This window comes from Capricornis sumatraensis, chromosome 15 (genome assembly GCF_032405125.1).
Source record: "Capricornis sumatraensis isolate serow.1 chromosome 15, serow.2, whole genome shotgun sequence".
Lineage (NCBI taxonomy): Eukaryota > Metazoa > Chordata > Mammalia > Artiodactyla > Bovidae > Capricornis > Capricornis sumatraensis.
Window position 1 is genome coordinate 43820257 of NC_091083.1, and position 17770 is coordinate 43838026.

Consider the following 17770-nt stretch of genomic DNA (forward strand, 5'->3'; position numbering starts at 1 on the left):
ATGGTCCCCGGGTAAGCGTCCTTCAGGGAGCTCTCCCGGCGACAAGGGTGGGATGAAATCGGACCTCTAACGAGGGAAGGACTGAGGCGCCCTCCCCCGGGCGAACTTGGGCTGTGTGCTCACCTTCCGCTCCCCTCACCGCAGCCCAGGAGGCCGGGGCGCACCACCCCACCCCAGACCCCTACTTTCGAGCAAGCAATTCGCTCAGCTTCACGCCAGAGAGCTGGTTTTGGGGGGACCGCGCACAGCCGAATGCTAGGAAGGGATGAGGCCCGGCATCCAGTCCGGGGAGACAGGCAGGAGACGCGGAGAGGGGATGCAAGGAAGGCTTCGGTTAGCAGGGATCGCCTCCGGGTCCCGCTGCCTGGCCCTCTCCGGCCGAGAAGCCTGACGAGGCTACCGCACACCCCTGTCGCCCGCTCCCCGGTCCCTGCGTCCCTCCTTGTAGCCAAAGCCTGGAGCGCCCCGAAACCCGTCCCTGGCCTCCGCGCCCAGGTCTGGGAGCCTCCTCTTAGGCCACCTCCCGGCCTCGGGCAAGGGGGGTGTGGATTGGAGAGAAGACGACCGGTCTCAACCTCAGCGCCCCCCCTTCTTGGAACGAGCTAAATCAAATGCAGCAAAGTGAAAGTCACGGGTGTAGCGGCATCGACAGCTCCCCAGGCTGAAGGAGCCCCTCGTAGATTTGGGCAAGCGAGGAAGGTTTGTTTGCTCTTCTCGCCTTCGAGTTTTCCAGTCCTTCTTCCTCCCGCGCCAGGACACAGCCGCCCGGAGGCAGACCGGGGGCGAGGCCGGGCAACCCCGGGCGGCCTCTCGGCCGCTCACAGGCCCGAGGCGCGGCGCTCCCGCCTGAGGTCTGGTGTCCCGGGGCCGAGGCGCGGGGCCTGACCCGCCCGCCCGGGTGAGGCCTGTCCCCGGGGCTTCTGCCGCGCCCCGGGTGCCCCGGCCTCCAAAGGATGCTGGGGGCGCGCGGCCCGCGGCCTGGCCCGGCTCCTTGCCCGAGGCCTCAGGCCCTGCGCGGGGCGACAAAATAAGACAGAACGGGAGGGCCGGGCTTGTTTTTTTTTAAACACAGGATTTTTATTAAAATTCTTATTTTAAAAAATTGAAAGCTTTCAGCGCCCGGCGCTCTTGGGGAACCGCACGGAACCGCTGAACTCCAAATTCCGGGGCTCAGGCCCCGGAGGACTGGGCAGGGGTGCTTCTCGCTCGCCCACATTATGTTTTCCTTTTGTCATATTTGAGAAATGTTTGCACTGAACAAAATTTAAAAATATATAAAGAAAAGAAAGCAGGAGTAACCAAACATAAGCAAACCAAAACAAACCACAAAGAAAGGAGTTGGGCCCGGAGGGGTACGGGCCCTTCCTGAAGGTTATTTTGGCAACAATCACCACTGATATTTACAACGAAAAGCGAAATCTGCCACCAGTTGTCAGAACGTTTACATGGCCATAAATATTTAGCATTTTCTTATAAAAAAAAAAGGAGAAAGAATCCTCTATATTTTTAAAGTGTTTTCCACTTGCTTTAGAAGAAGACGCTGACAATATCGCTACTCACACAAACGTATTTTACAAAATTCACAAAAGCAGAGCGCGGGGGGGAGGGGGGGTTCTTTTTCTCCTTCTCGAGTGAGTAAGTTAACGTTGGGACCATTAGGTCCCCGGGGAGAAGCAGAGAAGCGAAGCTGCGCAAACATTCTGTAAACACGGCTTAGGGTTCAGCCATCTCCAATGGTTCAAACGGAGTGAAGGATGAGGCGGAGCTGGGTGGGTGGAACTGCCTCTCCAAGGAGGTGCAGGCCAACTCTTGGCGCCTCTCCGACGAAGCCGAGAGTCAACTCGACTCCATAATAATAATTATAATAATATAATAACCACCGTACGGGCCGAGAGTCCTCCGCGCCTCCGCCGCCGGGGTAGGGCCTGGGCCTGGGGCCTCGAGTCTGGGAGGGGCGGGCGCTCACCAAGTCCACTGCTGGGCCTGGACCAGGGGGTGTGCTGTCGGGTACTGGGGGGCGCCGGCCGAGCTGTACTGGGCGTTGTACTGCATGTGTTGCAGAGACTGCGCGCTGTAGGCCGAAAAGGGGATGCCCGCCTGGAAGGTGGCTGCTGCCAGGTCCTGGGCTTTGAGCGCGTGGCACGGCTTGCCGTCCCTGACCAAAACGGGCACGGCCACCCGGCGCGGTGAGGGCAGGGGCGTCACCTCCATACCTTTCTCGGCCCGGGCGCGCTTCATCTTGTAGCGGTGGTTCTGGAACCAGATCTTCACCTGCGTGGGCGTCAGGCGGATAAGGCTGGCCAGGTGCTCGCGCTCCGGCGCCGACAGGTACCGCTGCTGCCGGAAGCGCCGCTCCAGCTCGTAGGTCTGCGCTTTGGAGAAGAGCACCCGCCGCTTCCGCTTCTTGCCGGCGTCCCCCCCGCCGCCGGGGGTCTCCTTGTCATTGTCCGGTGACTCGTCGGCCGATGGCTCCGGGGACTTGGAACTCGAGTCTTGGGGCGCCGCGCCGGCCGCCAGCCCGTGCACTGGAAGAGAGGGAAGTCTGTCAGGCGCCTGCAGGCCCCGTGCGCCCTGGATCCTCCGCGCGCCCTCTGCCCCGTGCGCCCTGCAGGCCAGCCCGGCAGCCTTCGCCCAGACCCTCGCCCCGCTCCACACTGGATGGAACTGTCGGCGTCTCCCCGCTTCCCCGGGGGAAAGAGAAGAGGCAGGAGTAGGGGCTCGGGGCTCTGGTTTCTAGGGGTTCCCCCAGGGTGGGTTTGTATTTGGGGGGGCGGGGAGGAGTGGCGCGCAGAGGAGATCACCGCGGGTTATGGGCTCCGGCCCCCTTAAGCAGTTTCCTCTCCGGAGAGACGTGGGCAGATTTTTAAAAGAAAAAACCCACAATCCCGGCATTGATCGGGTCGGCCATTTAAGGCAGGTTTTTGGGGGCTTTCGTTTCTGCTTTCCGACTTTCTGGACACCCTCCGCACCGCACAAAGCGGCCTCTATGAAACGTGGAGGGGGGGTAGGGTGAGCTATTTATACCCGGGCTACCCTCTCCCCGTACCCCGAGGCAGGCTGGCCAGATCCAGGCCGGTCACTCCCGGCAGTCGGAATGGGGGAGGGGGCCCCGGCCCGAGCCGTCCGTCCCGGTTGACGTCTGTAACCGGCCCTTGGGAGGTACTCCCCTCCCCCTCTTCCTCCTAATTTCTCTTTGGAAAGAAAGTGAGACCAAGTGCCCCCCCCCCCCCAATCCCAGGGGCGTCTGGCGAAGCGGGAAGAGAACAGGGCATCCCAAACAAGCGTTAGGCATCTTTCCGGGGGCGCAGGGTGAGGAATCCGGCTCACGGGGCCCCTTCCCCTTCCTCTCCCTGCGTCCGGTGCAGGCTGCGGTTACCCGCCGCGGCAGCCCAGCTGCGCTACTTACGCGAGTACTGAAGGCCCTCGGTGCTGGCCAGCCAGCGCGTGTACGGGTTGTCGCTGCTGTCGTAGAAGGGGTTCTTCAGGGGCAGGCTCTGCACTGTGTCTAGGGCGCCCTGCCCCAGCGGCCCGGCCCTCTTGGCGGGCTCCGGCCCCTCGTTCTCCTCCTCCGGCCCTTCGGCCACCGAGCCCTCCTCATCGTTGGTGTCCGGCAGGTCCAAGATGTCCTTGACCGAAAACCCCGTCTTTGTGTTGGTCAGCGACATGGCCCGGACCCCGCAATTTATGCCGCAAAGTTGTAGCTTCACTTGATCAATTCGTGGCGCTCCCAGTAGGGGCGGGGGAGGGGGGTATGGGGAGAGGGGTTGGGGGAGGGGAGGGGGGGATGGGCTTTAATTAGAGAGATTATTATGTTTAAGAAAGAGAAAGAAACTCTCGGAGAGGGGAGAGGAGGGGGAAAAAGCCCCAGGCGTAGCCAGTGTCTTCTCTACAGGCACGCGGAAATGGACGCGGGGTGCCGGGCGGCCTGCGCGCCAGCGCCGCGGGCCGGGCCCGAGTTTGTAACTCCAGGAGGGGTGCCAAGGCGGCGTCAGCTCCGGCGGCCGCTCGGCGCGCGGTGGCGGCTGGTGGCGAGGAAAAAATGGGCCATTGCCCGAGCGATCAGTCCATATAAGGCTGGGCTCCACTCACGAACCTGGGGAGAGGGGGGGAAGAGGGGGAGAAAGAGAGGGAGGGAAAGAGAAACAGAGGGAGGGAGGGGGAGCGAGAGAGGGAGCGAGAGAAGGGTGGAAAAAAAAGGAGGAGGGAGACATTAAAACGCAAAGGTTGGACACGTGTGGGCGGGTCTTGGAAGTCAAGTGGATGAAGACTGTATTTGCAGATGTGAAATTGTGGGTTTTGGGGAGCTCCGCGCTCCCAGCCAACAGCCCTCTAGAGCAAGATGAGAGGTGTAACGTGTCAATTAATTGCAAAGACTGGGCGAGCCTTTTTTTTTTTTAACCCAGTATTTACATACAAAGGACCACCGCGTCGCTCGTGAGTCCACACACTTGAAAGGGCCGTTTTAACAAATTGCATCTTAAAAAAAAAAAAAGCGGGGGAGGAGGAAAGAAAACAAAACAGAAAGCCGGAGGAGAGAAAAGAAAAAAAAAAGTCCTCCTCAACATTCATGGGTTCCTGCCTCCCCGCCCCTGCGCGCCCGCCCCCAGCAAGCTGGAAAATTGGCGATTTGTGGCGCCTTTGGAAAAGAGGGAGGGGGCGCAGGCTGAGTCGCGGAAATCTCTCCTTCCCATCGCTGGCGGTTCCCTAAACAAGATCCGGTTCAAATGGCAAGAGCCCAACTTCTGTAAGCCTCCTAGGTCAATATTTTGGTTGAGGCTTAAGGATGAGTACCAGAAATGACAAGGCAAGTAATTGATTCTAGTTAACGCCGAAAGAGCCCGAAACCCAGGAGAAGGATCGGCTCGAGGCCGGCCTGAGCCACCACCCAGCGACACCCGTACACCTCCCCCCCCACCCGCCCCGCCACCCTTTATTTGCTAAAGATATTTATTTCCGTCTCCCCGCCTCCCCTCTCCCCCTCCAGCTCCGTGCGGCCGAGCAGGACAGCACCGTCACTTGGCGCTGTGCGGACGCCCGGGGAGGGGCGGGGGGCGGGGAGTGGGGACGTCTTCCCCGAGCCTCGACCGGCCCCGGCCCCACCACCTCCGGGCCCGCGGGCCGCGCCCTCCGTGTGGAGGGAAGGGCAGACGGCCCCGTGCCCTCCCTGCCCCCTATTATGCCTCCCTCTGCGGCCTCCAGCGGGGGCGGAGAGAGGGGAGGGGTGGCGGGGCGCGGGCGCGGTCTCCAGGGGGGTGAGGACCCCAAAACGGCGGGGGAGGGGGTCGCAGGGCGGGAGGTGCTGCTGATTTCTCTGTGGAGTTTTCTTCTCCGCAGAGTCCTTTCGGATGCCTCAGGGGCGTGTTGCGAAGACACGCCGCAGGCTCCCAGCTTGCGTGAGGTTGGAACTGAACTTTCCCGAGAAGACACCTTCTGCCCGGGGCCGGCGAGGAAAAGTCCTCGCCGCACCCCCGCCCCTCCTTCCAGTTTTGTATCTTTTTTGCGGGGGGGGGGGGGCAGGTTTGCTACCTGATGCTCGTCCACCCCAGAGGAGCGTCTGAACTGTGCTTTGCCCGGGGAGCGGGGAACGGAGAAGGCCGCGGCGGGGGTCCGGGTCTGGCCGCCTCCTCGCCGGGAGCGCAGCGCGGGCGCCCGGCCTCCCCGTGCGCAGCTGCGGCCTCCGCGCCCCGGCCGCCCCCGAGTTGCCAGCGCCCGGCGAGGGCGCCTCTCCCCGAGCCGCTCGGCGGCTTTCTGCAGCCCTCGCTGCCTCGCCCCCAGTATGTGACGTGGGTGACAATGCCCCAGGTTAGAGCGAGCCCCTCGTCGGCGCGTCCTGGGTGGTCGGACCCGGGCAAACACAAATACAAACCGATTGCTAAGCTGCGGACAATGAGCGAAATGTAGACAAATGTCCCGCTCCCGTTGGAAGCCTTTGTCCCGGCTCGGTTTTTGCATTTATTTCAGTGGCGAAATAATACATGATTGACGCTCTCTTTCAATGTGTCCTAACTGTTTGGAATAAATCTAAGGTTGTTCCTAGTTGTCATGGCATTCAACCCTTTTCAATGGACTATCTCTTCATTCATTTCTGAATCCGTCCACAATATTAAGGAAACCCCTTCATGTCGACGCTCCCCATTCCTCTCTTTTTCCTCCTACTTTTCCCTTTCTCCTTTCTTCTCCCCTCCCCCCCGCCCCCGCAAGAATTAGAAACTGGTTTGAATCCTGTTCCTCGAACCCATTACTTTTCGTGCTTTTTTCCCCCTTTCTCTCTCCAGTCTGCCTTTCCCAGCCTCCCCCCGCCTTGCCTCCCCTCCCCCTCACTGGGGAGCTCCCTGCCCCGTCCAGTCAGAGGAGGGAAGTTGGGTCTGCAGGCGTCGAGGAGGCTCAGAGTTTGGAAACAAGGGCTCCTGGGCCTGCCCCGGCCATTGTTACTCAGCAGCTAAATAAATAACTGGCGAGGAAAAGTTCCTCAACCCAAGCTTTGCAGAAAAAAATCGTCCTGATCCTTCCTTGGCTTCATCTGTCCTAAGGGGGGGGGTGGGGGGTCTCCTGGGGACCAGTGTAAGCATCAGGAAGGTCAGAAATGAGTCTGGTTGGACCAGGCCAATTGCTGGGTTGGGTGAGAAATGTTCCTTTTGGCAAGAAGTGTGTCCCTTTGGCTTCTGTCCTGAACCATCTTTGGGAGGGGTGCCCCCAGACACCCCCCACCCCACCTGGCACCCCGCACCCAGCCTGCTCAGTCCCTCACCTGGGAACCACCTAGTTCCACTTCGCTCCTAACTTCTCCCTTCCATCCTTACGGGGGCCTCTCCCAGGATCCCATCAGCGCTGCCACTGTGGATCACGTCCCCTCCCTGGGCCCACCTCCCAGGTCTGCACGGGGCACAGAGCACCTGGGAGACCACCTTCCTGGAAACTGATCCTGGAGAAGGAGCACTGACAGGCAGCACCCTGAGAAACAGGCCCCCTCACCCCAACGCCGGGACCCTGGGCCCAGTTCACGGAGAGGGCCCCCCGCCCAGCCCAGGCCCCTCGGCCTCAACAGGGGGAGTTCTCCCACACCTCTGGTCTCAGGGGCCCATTTCTGTAGCTTTTTCGGGGGCGGAGGGGGCCCACACCCCCGCCCGCACAGGCCGGGGTCTGGGTCTGTGCTCCCCTCTCCACCCTCAACCCTGGTAGTTTTTCCTGCCCCATCCGCTGCGCTGTGTCTCCCTCCTGGGACCTAGAGAATCCATTTTGCCCAGCGCTCTGTCGCCCGTGCGGTTCCTGCGTCCGCTTCCAAAGCGCTGACATTTGCAATTGAAAAGGCCCAGGGAGACCGCTGGGAGGCCTGTAATTGAAGGGGAGAAACTCGGCTAGTTAGAGGAAGATCATAAAATTCAAGTCCCCCAGGAGTGGCCTGCGTATCCTGGGAGGCCGGCAGGGGAGCAGCTGGCGGCCAGGGGACAGGTCTGATGCCCAGGGTCTCTCGGATCTCATGCAGCCTGACGAGCGGGGGGCCAGGCACTAAACCACACCTCTGCACAGAAATTAGACAGGTGATTGCATCCGAAGGGTTCCCCAAGGGGTCTCACTGGGAGCAGCACAGCCCGGGCGGGCTATTTGAGCCAGGAGTCTCCTGCCTGGTGGGATATGGCCCACCCAGAAGGCTGAGCCCTGCACCCCTGGCCCTTTCAGAGTCCTCACAAATACCCCCATCTCTCCACCTAGTCAGCTCTGAACATCCTGGGTCCTCTGGTCATCCAGCTCTGCTTGGATGTGCTGGTCTCCCTATCCCGGGATTCTTGAGTATCTTCTTTCTGGGTGCCATTGCGCACACCCAGGAGAGGACCGTGTCCTGGGTCCCCTCTTGTTTGGGTTTGGGCTCTGGGTTCTGCCATGCTTCCCGGGGAAGCTCCTGAGCTGTTCAGCCTTGGGCCGTCTGCTGCGAACTTGGGGAGAAACTGAGAGGCGCTGCAAGATTGATGGCAGCTGTCCTGGGCTAGAGGGGACAGGGCTTAGCTCTCTGGTGTGCGACCACCACCTTGGACCCCTGCAAGGTCACCTGAGCAGCCAGAGGCCCCCACCCTGGGTCATTAGGTTTGGGTGTTGGGGCTCCAACTTCCTTACACATCTCCGAGTTCTACCTCCCCTTGCTCAGAGGGTGTTACAGGCTCCAAGGGGAGGCGGTGGTGGGGGGGTGGTGGAGCAGACGGAGAGGATCTTTCTCCCTGCAGGCTGGAAGGCATCTTCTTAGGAGACTTCTCAGGCTGCTCAGCTCCGGTGTCGGAGGGATGGAGGGGCAGGCGCTGCAGAGGGTGCGTGGGGAGCTGAACCACCACTGGAGGCCCAGGCAGGAGGCGAATGTACACAGGCTAAGTGTCCCCACTCCAGGACAAGTGGTCCTCCAAGTCGGCCCAGTGTTTACCTGTTTACTTTCCCAGGTAGCTCAAACACGAGCGTCTTTTCTGAGCTGCCGAGCTCGGGGGGCCGCCCTGGAGCGCCCTGACCTGTAGCGCCTTGCGCCCACACTGTGCACGGCTGGACGCCCCCTATTGGGGGAGGGGTGCACTCTGAACAGCCGCAAACCAAGACGGGACGGTCCTTTGGGAAAGTGAGGTGAGACCTGGTCACACCCATGTGTGGGAGCTTGGCTTGGTGTGCCTGGACGAGGGGGCGGGGCAGCACCCAGTGCCCCCACTCCGCGTGCTTCCCTCTCGCCAAAGGCCTCTTGGCTTGAAGGTCTCTTGGGAGGTGCTCTGCGCTCCTCCTACCCTTTACAGGCTGGTGAGAGCTTGTTGGGTAGGTGCCTCCTCCAGAGGAGTTCAGGGCAGAAAAAGTCCAGGGTGGGGGGGTACCTTAAAGTCCTACTCTAAAAAGCGAGGGCTACCTTGAGGACCCCAAAGCCTTGAAGCTCCAGGCTGCACCCCTTGCCCTCCCCAGTCCACAAAAGCCCGTCCAGTCATTAAAAATACAAGGTCTTTCCCATTATTTGAAAATACTAATTTGACTTTTCTTTTTTTGGAATGAAAAGACGTTGAAAGAAACTCTCTGGTACAGTACGTGGCTGATCTCTCTGGCACCTGGCACATCCCATCTCAGATAACAGCCTTCAAGTGGATTATTGTCTGGTTAGCACCAAGGTGCTAAGCGTTTGTCTTCATTCACTCCACAAACAAAGCGTGTGGCACCTTCCTTCCCCCCTCACAGGATTAGCTGCTGGGACACAAAGGTTTTGTAGGAGGGGTGAGGTTTATTTTAGCTCGGGTTGGAGACTCAGAGCATGGTGTGCACTCAAAATCAGCGGGGATGGGAAATACCTTCCAACCTGGTTCCCAAGCCCGGCGACCAAGATGCCCAACTTTAAGATGCATTCCTCCAAGGTGGCTTGTGGTGGCTTCCACTCCAGGTGGGGGAATGGGGCTGGGGGTGGGGGGGTGCTGCAGAGAGCAGGGGTGTCAGCTCTGGCCACCAGAGGAAAGAAGTCCAGGAGTACGGCCCCAGGGTACCAACCCCAAGCGGGACATTTCCCAACCAGAAAACTGAAAAGTAGGCTCATCTGCATTGGGTCCTGGCACCAACTGGCATCACCTTCTGCCCCTGGAGAAGGAAGCGAGGTCCCTGGAATTCCCTGCAGCCTGTGGGGGTGTGTGGGTGGGGGTGGGGTGTGTGGGTGGAGGTGGGGGTGTGGGATAGAGGGTGGGATGGGAGGTTGGGGGGCAGTACAGCTCTGTCAGTGAGGCCAGATCAGGACAGGTGCTAATCTCTAGCAGGAGAGACCCACAGTCATCAGACAGAGGGACCAGAAAGCAGGGACTAGTGTGAAGGAAAGGAAATCTGAGTCCACTTTGGGTTCAAGTCAAAGGTGAAGTTTTTTTCTTTCTTTGATCTATATTGTGTTAACTCTTACCACAGGAGGGGAAGAATGAGGGCGCCTTCCAGGGTAGTCCTTTCAAGAAGAAGATGTTGGGCAGAGAAATTTTCTAGGCCCAGAGACAGGGCTCATATTCTATATCTGAACCCCCCTCCCTACCTCTTCCTGGAGCCCCAAGAACTCTATAAAGCCTCAGAGCGAGCTGATCTTTGGGACCTAGAGCCTGGAATCCCTCCTGCAATTAATCGTGGGTGCAGGGGGCAGGTATCAGTTAGAGGTGACCCCTTACCCCCGCTTCTACAAGGTGAAAGACACATCACTTTCCCAATTATCTGCCTCAGAAAAAAAAAAAAAAAGACCTTTCCGGAGGACATAAACTGTAATAGAATTTAGGATTTCTCTTTCTATTAATCAGCCTCATTGTGTGGGCGTAAGACCCGGCGGACATATGTTAGGACTTTGATAAATGTGCTTTAATGAGATCTTTGAAAATGCATCCAATAAAATAAAAGGCGAGAAAAGCCGTTTAACTTTCATGGATGTTAAATTGAACAGGAAATGTGGCTCGGGGCTCGCTGCAAAATGGAACGGGCCTTCCTCCAATATTTTCTTTAAAAAACGTAGCTCTAAGCCCCCTTTAGGCCAAATGAGCCCATCTCAGCCAATCCATTGTCACCGGTTTATTGGGGAACCAAACGCCACGTCCCCCCGGGCTCACCCCTTTGCTCTATTCGTTCGCGCTTCTCTAATGATTAAATATGTTACAGCGAGATTACGCAGCGTCAGTGTTGCCTTCAGGAACGTTCTTCCATCCAAGCTCGACCTTCCCCCTCATAAGGGTGATTTCAATGCAGGAGATTTGGGTTTCTCCAGAAAACACGACGCCGAAAGTACGTTCTTATCTGAATTTACTTCTTAACACGTGACAAAATCATTCCCAGAAGACTTCGAAAAGCCAGCGGCCTCTCCAAACGGGTTAGTACTCGGCACTTGGAGCTGGGCTGAAGGCTCGGCGCCTTGTTGCCCTCGCCGGCGCGGGGAGGCCGCGCTTCCAGCCAGCGCGGAGGCTGCGAGCTCGGCCTGGAACGCGGGGAACCAACTCTCGAGGGTCCTCCGGCACCGGAGAGAAGGGATTCCTGGGGCTCTCTCATTTCACCAGTCTGAGCCCCCGAGGTCCACAGATCTCCGCTGGATGCACGCCCCCTTTCCATCCCCGAGGGCCACCGAGATCGAGAAGGTGCGAGAGGCGCGCCAAAGGGCCTCCTCGCAGTGTGTGTGTGTTTGGGAAGGGGGGCGCAGAGGGGGCGCCCCTAGGAGACCAGGGCCTCAGCAGAGTCCACTGAGGCACATTTCTGATCCTCTGGCGATCTCTACTGACACAAACGAGAACTGTCTGGCGCCTGGCGCGACCCCTCAAAGTCCTGGCTGGAGCCGCCTCCGCAAAGACCCCCACTGACCCCAGCTCGGTCCCCCATCCCTGGTCCTTCCTGATGGTGATTCCCGCCCCTCACCCTTTTCCTCCTCACCCCCCACCCCACCTCGTGGCCCAGTTCCGCCCGAAGAGCCCCTCTTTCTCCAAGAGGCGCCATCTCCAAATTGCCTGGGGGACATCGCCTCCGCCAGCAGCCCCGGCCCGACGCGCACCGGGGAGACTTACCCGCGAAGGTAGGGCAGAGAGGCGCGCCGTTCCCGGCTGGGGCTGGGGCGGCCCGGGAACCTCCCGAGCCGGCGATGGGGAGGGGCCCGAGGCGCTCGGCGCGCCCGCTCCGCCTCCCACTCCCGGCGCTGCGGCGACAGCCCGGCCGAATCTCCTGGCGAGCCTTTATCTAGAGCCCCCCCACCTACCCGGGACCCCCCTCCTCGGTGCCCCTCCCCCGTCGCGCCCTCCCGGGCGGGGCTCCGAGCCCCGCCGCGCCGCTCCTCCAGGCGTTCCCCGGCGCCCGCACCTGCGGGCCTCCGGAGGTCCCGCTCCCCGGCAGGCTGGAAAGTGCGCCGCGGCCGGAACACCTGGCCTCGGCGGCAGGTAAAACTTTTCCCTCCCGGGGGGCGCGGCGGGCGGGGCTCGGTCCCTCCCCGAGCGCACCCCTCGTGACCCGCGGAGCCGGCGAAGGACCCGAGACACCCGGCACTTGGCCACCTGCTGCTTCCCGACACCCCCCGACCCCCGAGCCGAGGCGAGAATCGCGAGTGGGGGCCGCTCAGGCAGTTGCGCGTGGGACCCCGAGACCCCTCTCCCCCACCCGGGCCCGCGCGTCAGGGTCCCGGCCCCGAGGCGTTCGGGTCCCCGGCGGCGGCAGAGGCCCGCGCTGGCTGCTGGCGCGACAGCTGGGGGCGGTGGGTGGGGGCGACGCCGATCTCCCGTACGACTCCTCGCGCAGCAGCGCACCCTGAGATCCCGACCACCCCGGACCACGCGCGAGTGGGAGGCTCACCTGGAGCTGCGCCCGGAGCCCCGGCCAGCGGAGCACGCGGATCCCCGGCCGCTCTTTATCCCGAGCCGCGGGCTGCTGCAGAGCCGCGGGCGCACGGGCACTGGCGCGGCGAGCGCTCCCCCTCCCGGCTCCGGCTCCCGGCCCGGTGGCCCCACCCTCCGGGCTCCGGCCCCGCGGCCGCCGCGCAGCCCCAGCGGAGGGGGCCGCTCCCCAGCGCCGCGCGCTCTGTTTGTTTTCCTTGCCCGACTGACGTGAGTCAAAATATTGGCCATATGTTCAGCGGTAATAAATTGGGTATGAGCGCAAACACACTTGGGCTTCGATGGCTCTTTCAGCTGCCACATGGCCGGCTTGGAAGGAGGGGGGCTGCCACCTTGCTGCGACCCCCATCCCCAAACAGGCGGGTGGTCCCTCTCTGGAGGGCCCCTAGGAGCCGGAGACCTGAGACCCCAGGCCTCGCCTCTCCCTCGCCCCTCCTCCGTCCCCAGCGTGGTCTCGGACCCCTCAGCTTCAGGCGAGCCCGGGCTGCTGCCTAACAAGGTCGCCATCTATAAATTGCTCGGTCGCTAAGACGCCATAAAACCGCAGGGCCAGATGTGGCACGTTATTCATGTGTGAAACCGCGTTTACACTAGATAGCCGATCCAAGGCCGATAGCGCGGCTCGGCGGGAGGTCATAGACCTCTAGCCCCAGGCTCCTGGCTCCTCCCCTCAGCGCACTCCCCGCTCCAGATTGAGGGGTGTAGGTCTTTCTGGGAGAGGGGTTCAGCCCTGCAGCTCAGGAAGAGAGTGATCGCAATGCGTTGGTGCCAAGGTGCCACCTGTCCAGGGTTAGACGCCGCCTCTGGAGTTGATTTCTGTAGCTTTTCCGCTCCTTTTTTTTTTTTTCAATCTGGCCTGGGAGGCTGTTTTATTTTCCAGACGGTTGATACCTCCGGTGGGACTTTAGTCTGAACAGGAGAGGTGGTGTGTGAAAGCTGAAGATGTTCGGGCCCTGCAAGTCGGTGGGATTTTGGGGTGGGGGTGGGGTCTCCTGACCCCCTAGGCAGGATGGTTCTGAGGAGGAGGCAGAGATGGAAGTGGAACAGTCCACTGACTGAAGGAGCACCTGAGATTAGTCCTGCCTCAAGCCTGACTGTGGACTGCAGTGTCACATATCAGCCACCTTATTTAAATTAAGCGGCAGCTGAAGCACTCAGACAGAGGCAATTCTGCATTGGACATGAAATCAGAGTGGCCCCGTGTGATTCCGGAAAGGGAGGTCAATACGGTGCAGTAATAGAAAACAATTGTCTCGTTTTTCTCCTCCAGAAGGTGGCCTCTGGACTGCACGTCCCCAAACTGGTCACCTCACACTTTACTCACATGAATTCATTAAGAGTCATCATCTCTCCTGTGCCATTACTTTGCTATTTCTTGAAGGGAACCAAATTCTCTCTGTGGTTAATAAGCACTGCGCTGGGCCCCCTACCTTCCTTTTCATCTTCAAAACACCTGGGGTTCCCTGAATGACATCCTCCATTTGGCCAAGGAAAATCAGAGATGAAAAATGTTGCCCTACTGCAGGGAAAAACATAAGCATTTGACTTCACTATTACAAGTTACCTTGGGTCCGTGTTCACTGGATAACTGTCCTTAGTGGCAGTTAAGGGTAGAAAAATGATGCTGTTGACAGGGGTGGGAGAGAAGGGGAGAAGCGATGTGGGGTGAAGGAGCGGGAGGAACCCATGCAACAGGTGCAAAGAAGAGCTATGAAATGAACCTCTTAACCTTCAGTACTAACCACTACAAAGCCTCTCCACACTGGCTCTTCTGGGCCTTACCATGAGCTCCCAGAAACCTTTAGTTACCACAGAGAACTCTGGGGCTTCACTCAAGCCTGCAGGAGTTAATCTTGGAAAATTACTGCTCCATTTCTTTTTTTTTTTTTTCTTGGATTTTAGGTCTTTATGGTTCAAAACAAAATCTAGAGTGTATTTTTGGGTTTATGTCACCTCCCAGTGTAAACTCTGTGATCCTGGTAAATCACTTCTTTGGGTGAAAATACTGCTTCACACCTGAAACTGGATGAGGGGGTTTGAAGACAGACCTTCATGTCTGTAGTCTTCACAGAAGGGGCATCTTTGTCTAACAAGAGGCTTGTGTGTTTTTTCCCTGTCCTTCTTCCTGATAACCGCTATGTAGTGAACAGGGACACAGACAATGAGCTTGGAAAGCCAGTGTTTGGTGGCCTCGGGTGGAAAACTAAGAGACATGAAGCAGAGGGTACATCACATCAGTCTTTATATGATTCCCTTTTGGGGAAAAACTCATTAAAAATAGCACATGTACTGGGGCATGAACTAGGCAATTGATAATAAAAATCCATTACAAAGGAAATGCAGTGGGGAGCAGGGTTGTAGTAAAATACAACTGTTGAGGTAAACCATGCATTCTCTCCTTGGGCTTAACTAGCAACCCAGTGCTGAACTTGGCAGACTTAATTGTCCTCAGCCCTAAACAGATTTCAAGCAGTGTCTTCTTAGTTCCACTGTGTTTTTATGTTGTTACTACTTCAGAGACATTCCTGTTCTACCCACGGACTCAGAATTCATGGACTTATTCACGGGAAAAAACCTTCCTCTACAGTGTTCCCCAAAGGCATCATCAGCTACAAGATGATGCTCTGGGAATGAGCAGTTTCTGGTGCTTACAAGTGAAAATCAAGCAAAGCAAAAACCTTATAGTGCTTTGAACCCAGCCAGGAAGGATATAATTGCATTGTCTTGAGAAGAACTACACAGTGGCTCCCTCAGAGAGAGTTCCTTGCCCCTTACAGCTGCTTCGTCTGCTACCAAGTCTAGACAGTCTAGGAAGGCAGGTGTCTTGTCTGTACATTATGTCGGCATCCTGCATGGTGAGCAGGGTAGCTCCATGAAGGTGAGAGCTGAGATGGACTCGGAAGAAAGTCCATGTCCACCACCCCTGACAATAGGGGGCTGTCAGGAAGTTTGGTGCATTTGCAAATATCATCATTGTGCAAAATAGGGTGTGCAGGAGACGGCAGGTGGATCCTCAGCCAGAGAAAGCATCAGCTGAGTTCCTCTGACATGAAATCCCAGTCCACTTTATCTGAAGGCAGACCCGTTTCTTTCCCTCAGGAACTTCCCTCTGTAGAGCCAGAAGTCATGGTCTGATGAGGTTCTTGGGCCATCAGAGGCTGAAAATGATACCAACTCCCCCTCATGTCCTATACAGAACCAAGCATGAGCAAATGTGGGGATATAGACCATTGTGTTAAAGCACTGGAAGCAGCCAAGACGTTGGATACCATATGTCAGATCCTCAAAAAGTAAGAGTCAAATTCACCTAGATAGAAGCTAAACTAGTGGTTACCTAGGGCTGGGGTGGGGCAGCATGAGGAGACTGGGGTGATGGAGTGACAGATAAGGGGTGGGTTCTTGAGGGGGATAATGAAAATGTTCTATGAATGATGGGGGTGTTGGTCAGACAACTCAATGAATATAACTAAAAATCATTGGATTGTGCACATTAAATTGGCTGAATTGTGTGGTATGTGAAACTACATCTCAAAAAAGCCATTCAAAAAATCAAATGTGTCTCCTTTTTCATTGGGGCAAGAAGGTAGGAGAGGATGGAATCTGCACAAGATCAGTGATCCTCAGAGTTGTTCTTTTTTAACTTTCCCAACTTTTATTCTGAGTGTTTTCACACACAGACACACACGCACACACACACACGACATTGAAAGAATAATAGAGTGAACCTTTGTATACCCTCTACTTGGATTCAACAATAATTTGCATTTTGCCACTTCAGCTCTTCACTCTATATAAATGCATTTTCTTCTTGTAGAACTATTTGGAATGAAGGTTGTAGACACCATGATACTTCTCCATTAGACATTTCAGTATATATCTTGTAAGAAAAGACATCCTTCAACATAATCACAATATCATTACTGGGCTTTAGAAAATTAGCAATGATTCCATAATTTATCTGATATGTCTTCCTTATTCAAATTTCACCCAAAACAAAGTGTATTTTTATAGCCAGTTCATTTTATCCCCCCTGAACCAGGACCTATTTAATGTTCACATGCTGCATTTGATATTTGTAATTTTAGTTTTTTATATTCTCATTCTTTTAATTTACAACAGTCTTCATTGTTGCCCTTCTTTCCCTCTGTTCCAGTTTTGACTTTTGAGAACCCAGATGACTTGTGGAATCTGCCTCCCCCATCCTGGATTTGCCAGGCTATCTTCTCCTGGTGTCCTTTCCTTTGTTCCTCTGAACAGCCACAAACTGGATGTTAGATCTAGAGTCTGGGTTAGGTCCACGATTCACGTTTACGGTTGGGGATGCCGTGTGGGTGATCTGTCACATTGCCTCTCATTACGAAGCAAATCATGTCCCTATATTAGTGAAACTGAGTTTGATCACTTGGTTAAGGTAGTGATCACTGTATTGGTCCATGTGAACTGACAAGTGATTAGTAAGTAATCAGTGGTGAGTGATACTTTGGCATTGTTTCAAAACTCTTTGTCACGGTGTAAACATTTCCCATAATCCTCAATAACTTTTCATCCAGTGGTTTTTAGAGTCTGTTGCGTGAGTTCTATTTCTCCTTCTACATGTACTTGTTGGCATTTTTCTGTAAAGAAGGGTTTCCTTTCCCTCAGCCCCCATTATGGACTTATGGAGTTAACATTGTAATATGTTATAAGCAATTAACACTATTCTTTTGATGCTCAAGTTATCCAGATTGTACAGTGCACAGTGATGCACTAGAATGTCTGAGGGAAAAATCAGACAGAGAAAACTCTGAGAAACTTGGGGGAGATCATGAACCTTTGGGCAACCCAAGTTATCATGGAAGACGTCTGTGTATATTTCTGATTAACAATGAATGGTTCATCACCACCAAAGAAAAGCTCCAATTCTACATTTCCTGGAAGTCCAAACATGTCACAAGGTAAAAGCAACTAATATATTGAATGTACCTCAATTAAATGTATCACCATTAAAACAAAAGGAAAGAGATTCATTTTCAAGGAATTCCTCATGTGGTTATAGAGCCTGGCAGGGTGGGCTGGCCAGTGTTGACCTAGGAAGAGGTGATGCTGAAGTTCACATCTGAAGACTGTCAGGCTGGAGAAGTCCTTCTTGTTTCATGACGGGGAGACACAGCTTTCATTCTGTTCAGATCTTCACATGATTGGATAAGGGCCACCCATGCTATGGAGTGCAGTCTGTTTTACCCAGATTCTGGTGTTTTAGTGCTCATCTCATTTAAAAGCACCCTCCCGGAAATATCCAGAATGATGTTTGGCCACATATCTGGATTTCATGGCCCAGTCAAGTGGACACAAGATCACCCATCACATCCTCTGATTAACTGATGTTGGCAGTTGCTCCCCAAGATCCAGGAGTGTTTGTGAAAAATCTTGAGCTAAGTTTCTGAGTAGCTGCAGCCATGTGATGC

General features: G+C 56.3%; 1 protein-coding gene across 1 annotated transcript; it reads right to left on the bottom strand.

Moving 5' to 3' along the window:
• Positions 1–1962: 1962 nt before the first annotated feature.
• Positions 1963–3665, bottom strand: NKX2-2 (NK2 homeobox 2). The gene is made up of 2 exons (XM_068987776.1): positions 3407–3665; positions 1963–2525 (listed from the first exon to the last, which is right to left on the bottom strand). The coding sequence occupies exons 1-2, from the start codon at positions 3663–3665 to the stop codon at positions 1963–1965; spliced, it is 822 nt and encodes a 273-aa protein (XP_068843877.1).
• Between the last annotated feature and the right edge of the window lie 14105 nt (positions 3666–17770).

Coding starts and splice junctions, on each gene's coding strand:
- NKX2-2 (XM_068987776.1), bottom strand. CDS start 3,665: ATGTCGCTGACCAACACAAAGACGGGGTTTTCGGTCAAGGACATCTTG. Junction 2,526..3,406: donor CGAGGGCCTTCAGTACTCGC/GTAAGTAGCGCA, acceptor CCTCTCTTCCAG/TGCACGGGCTGGCGGCCGGC.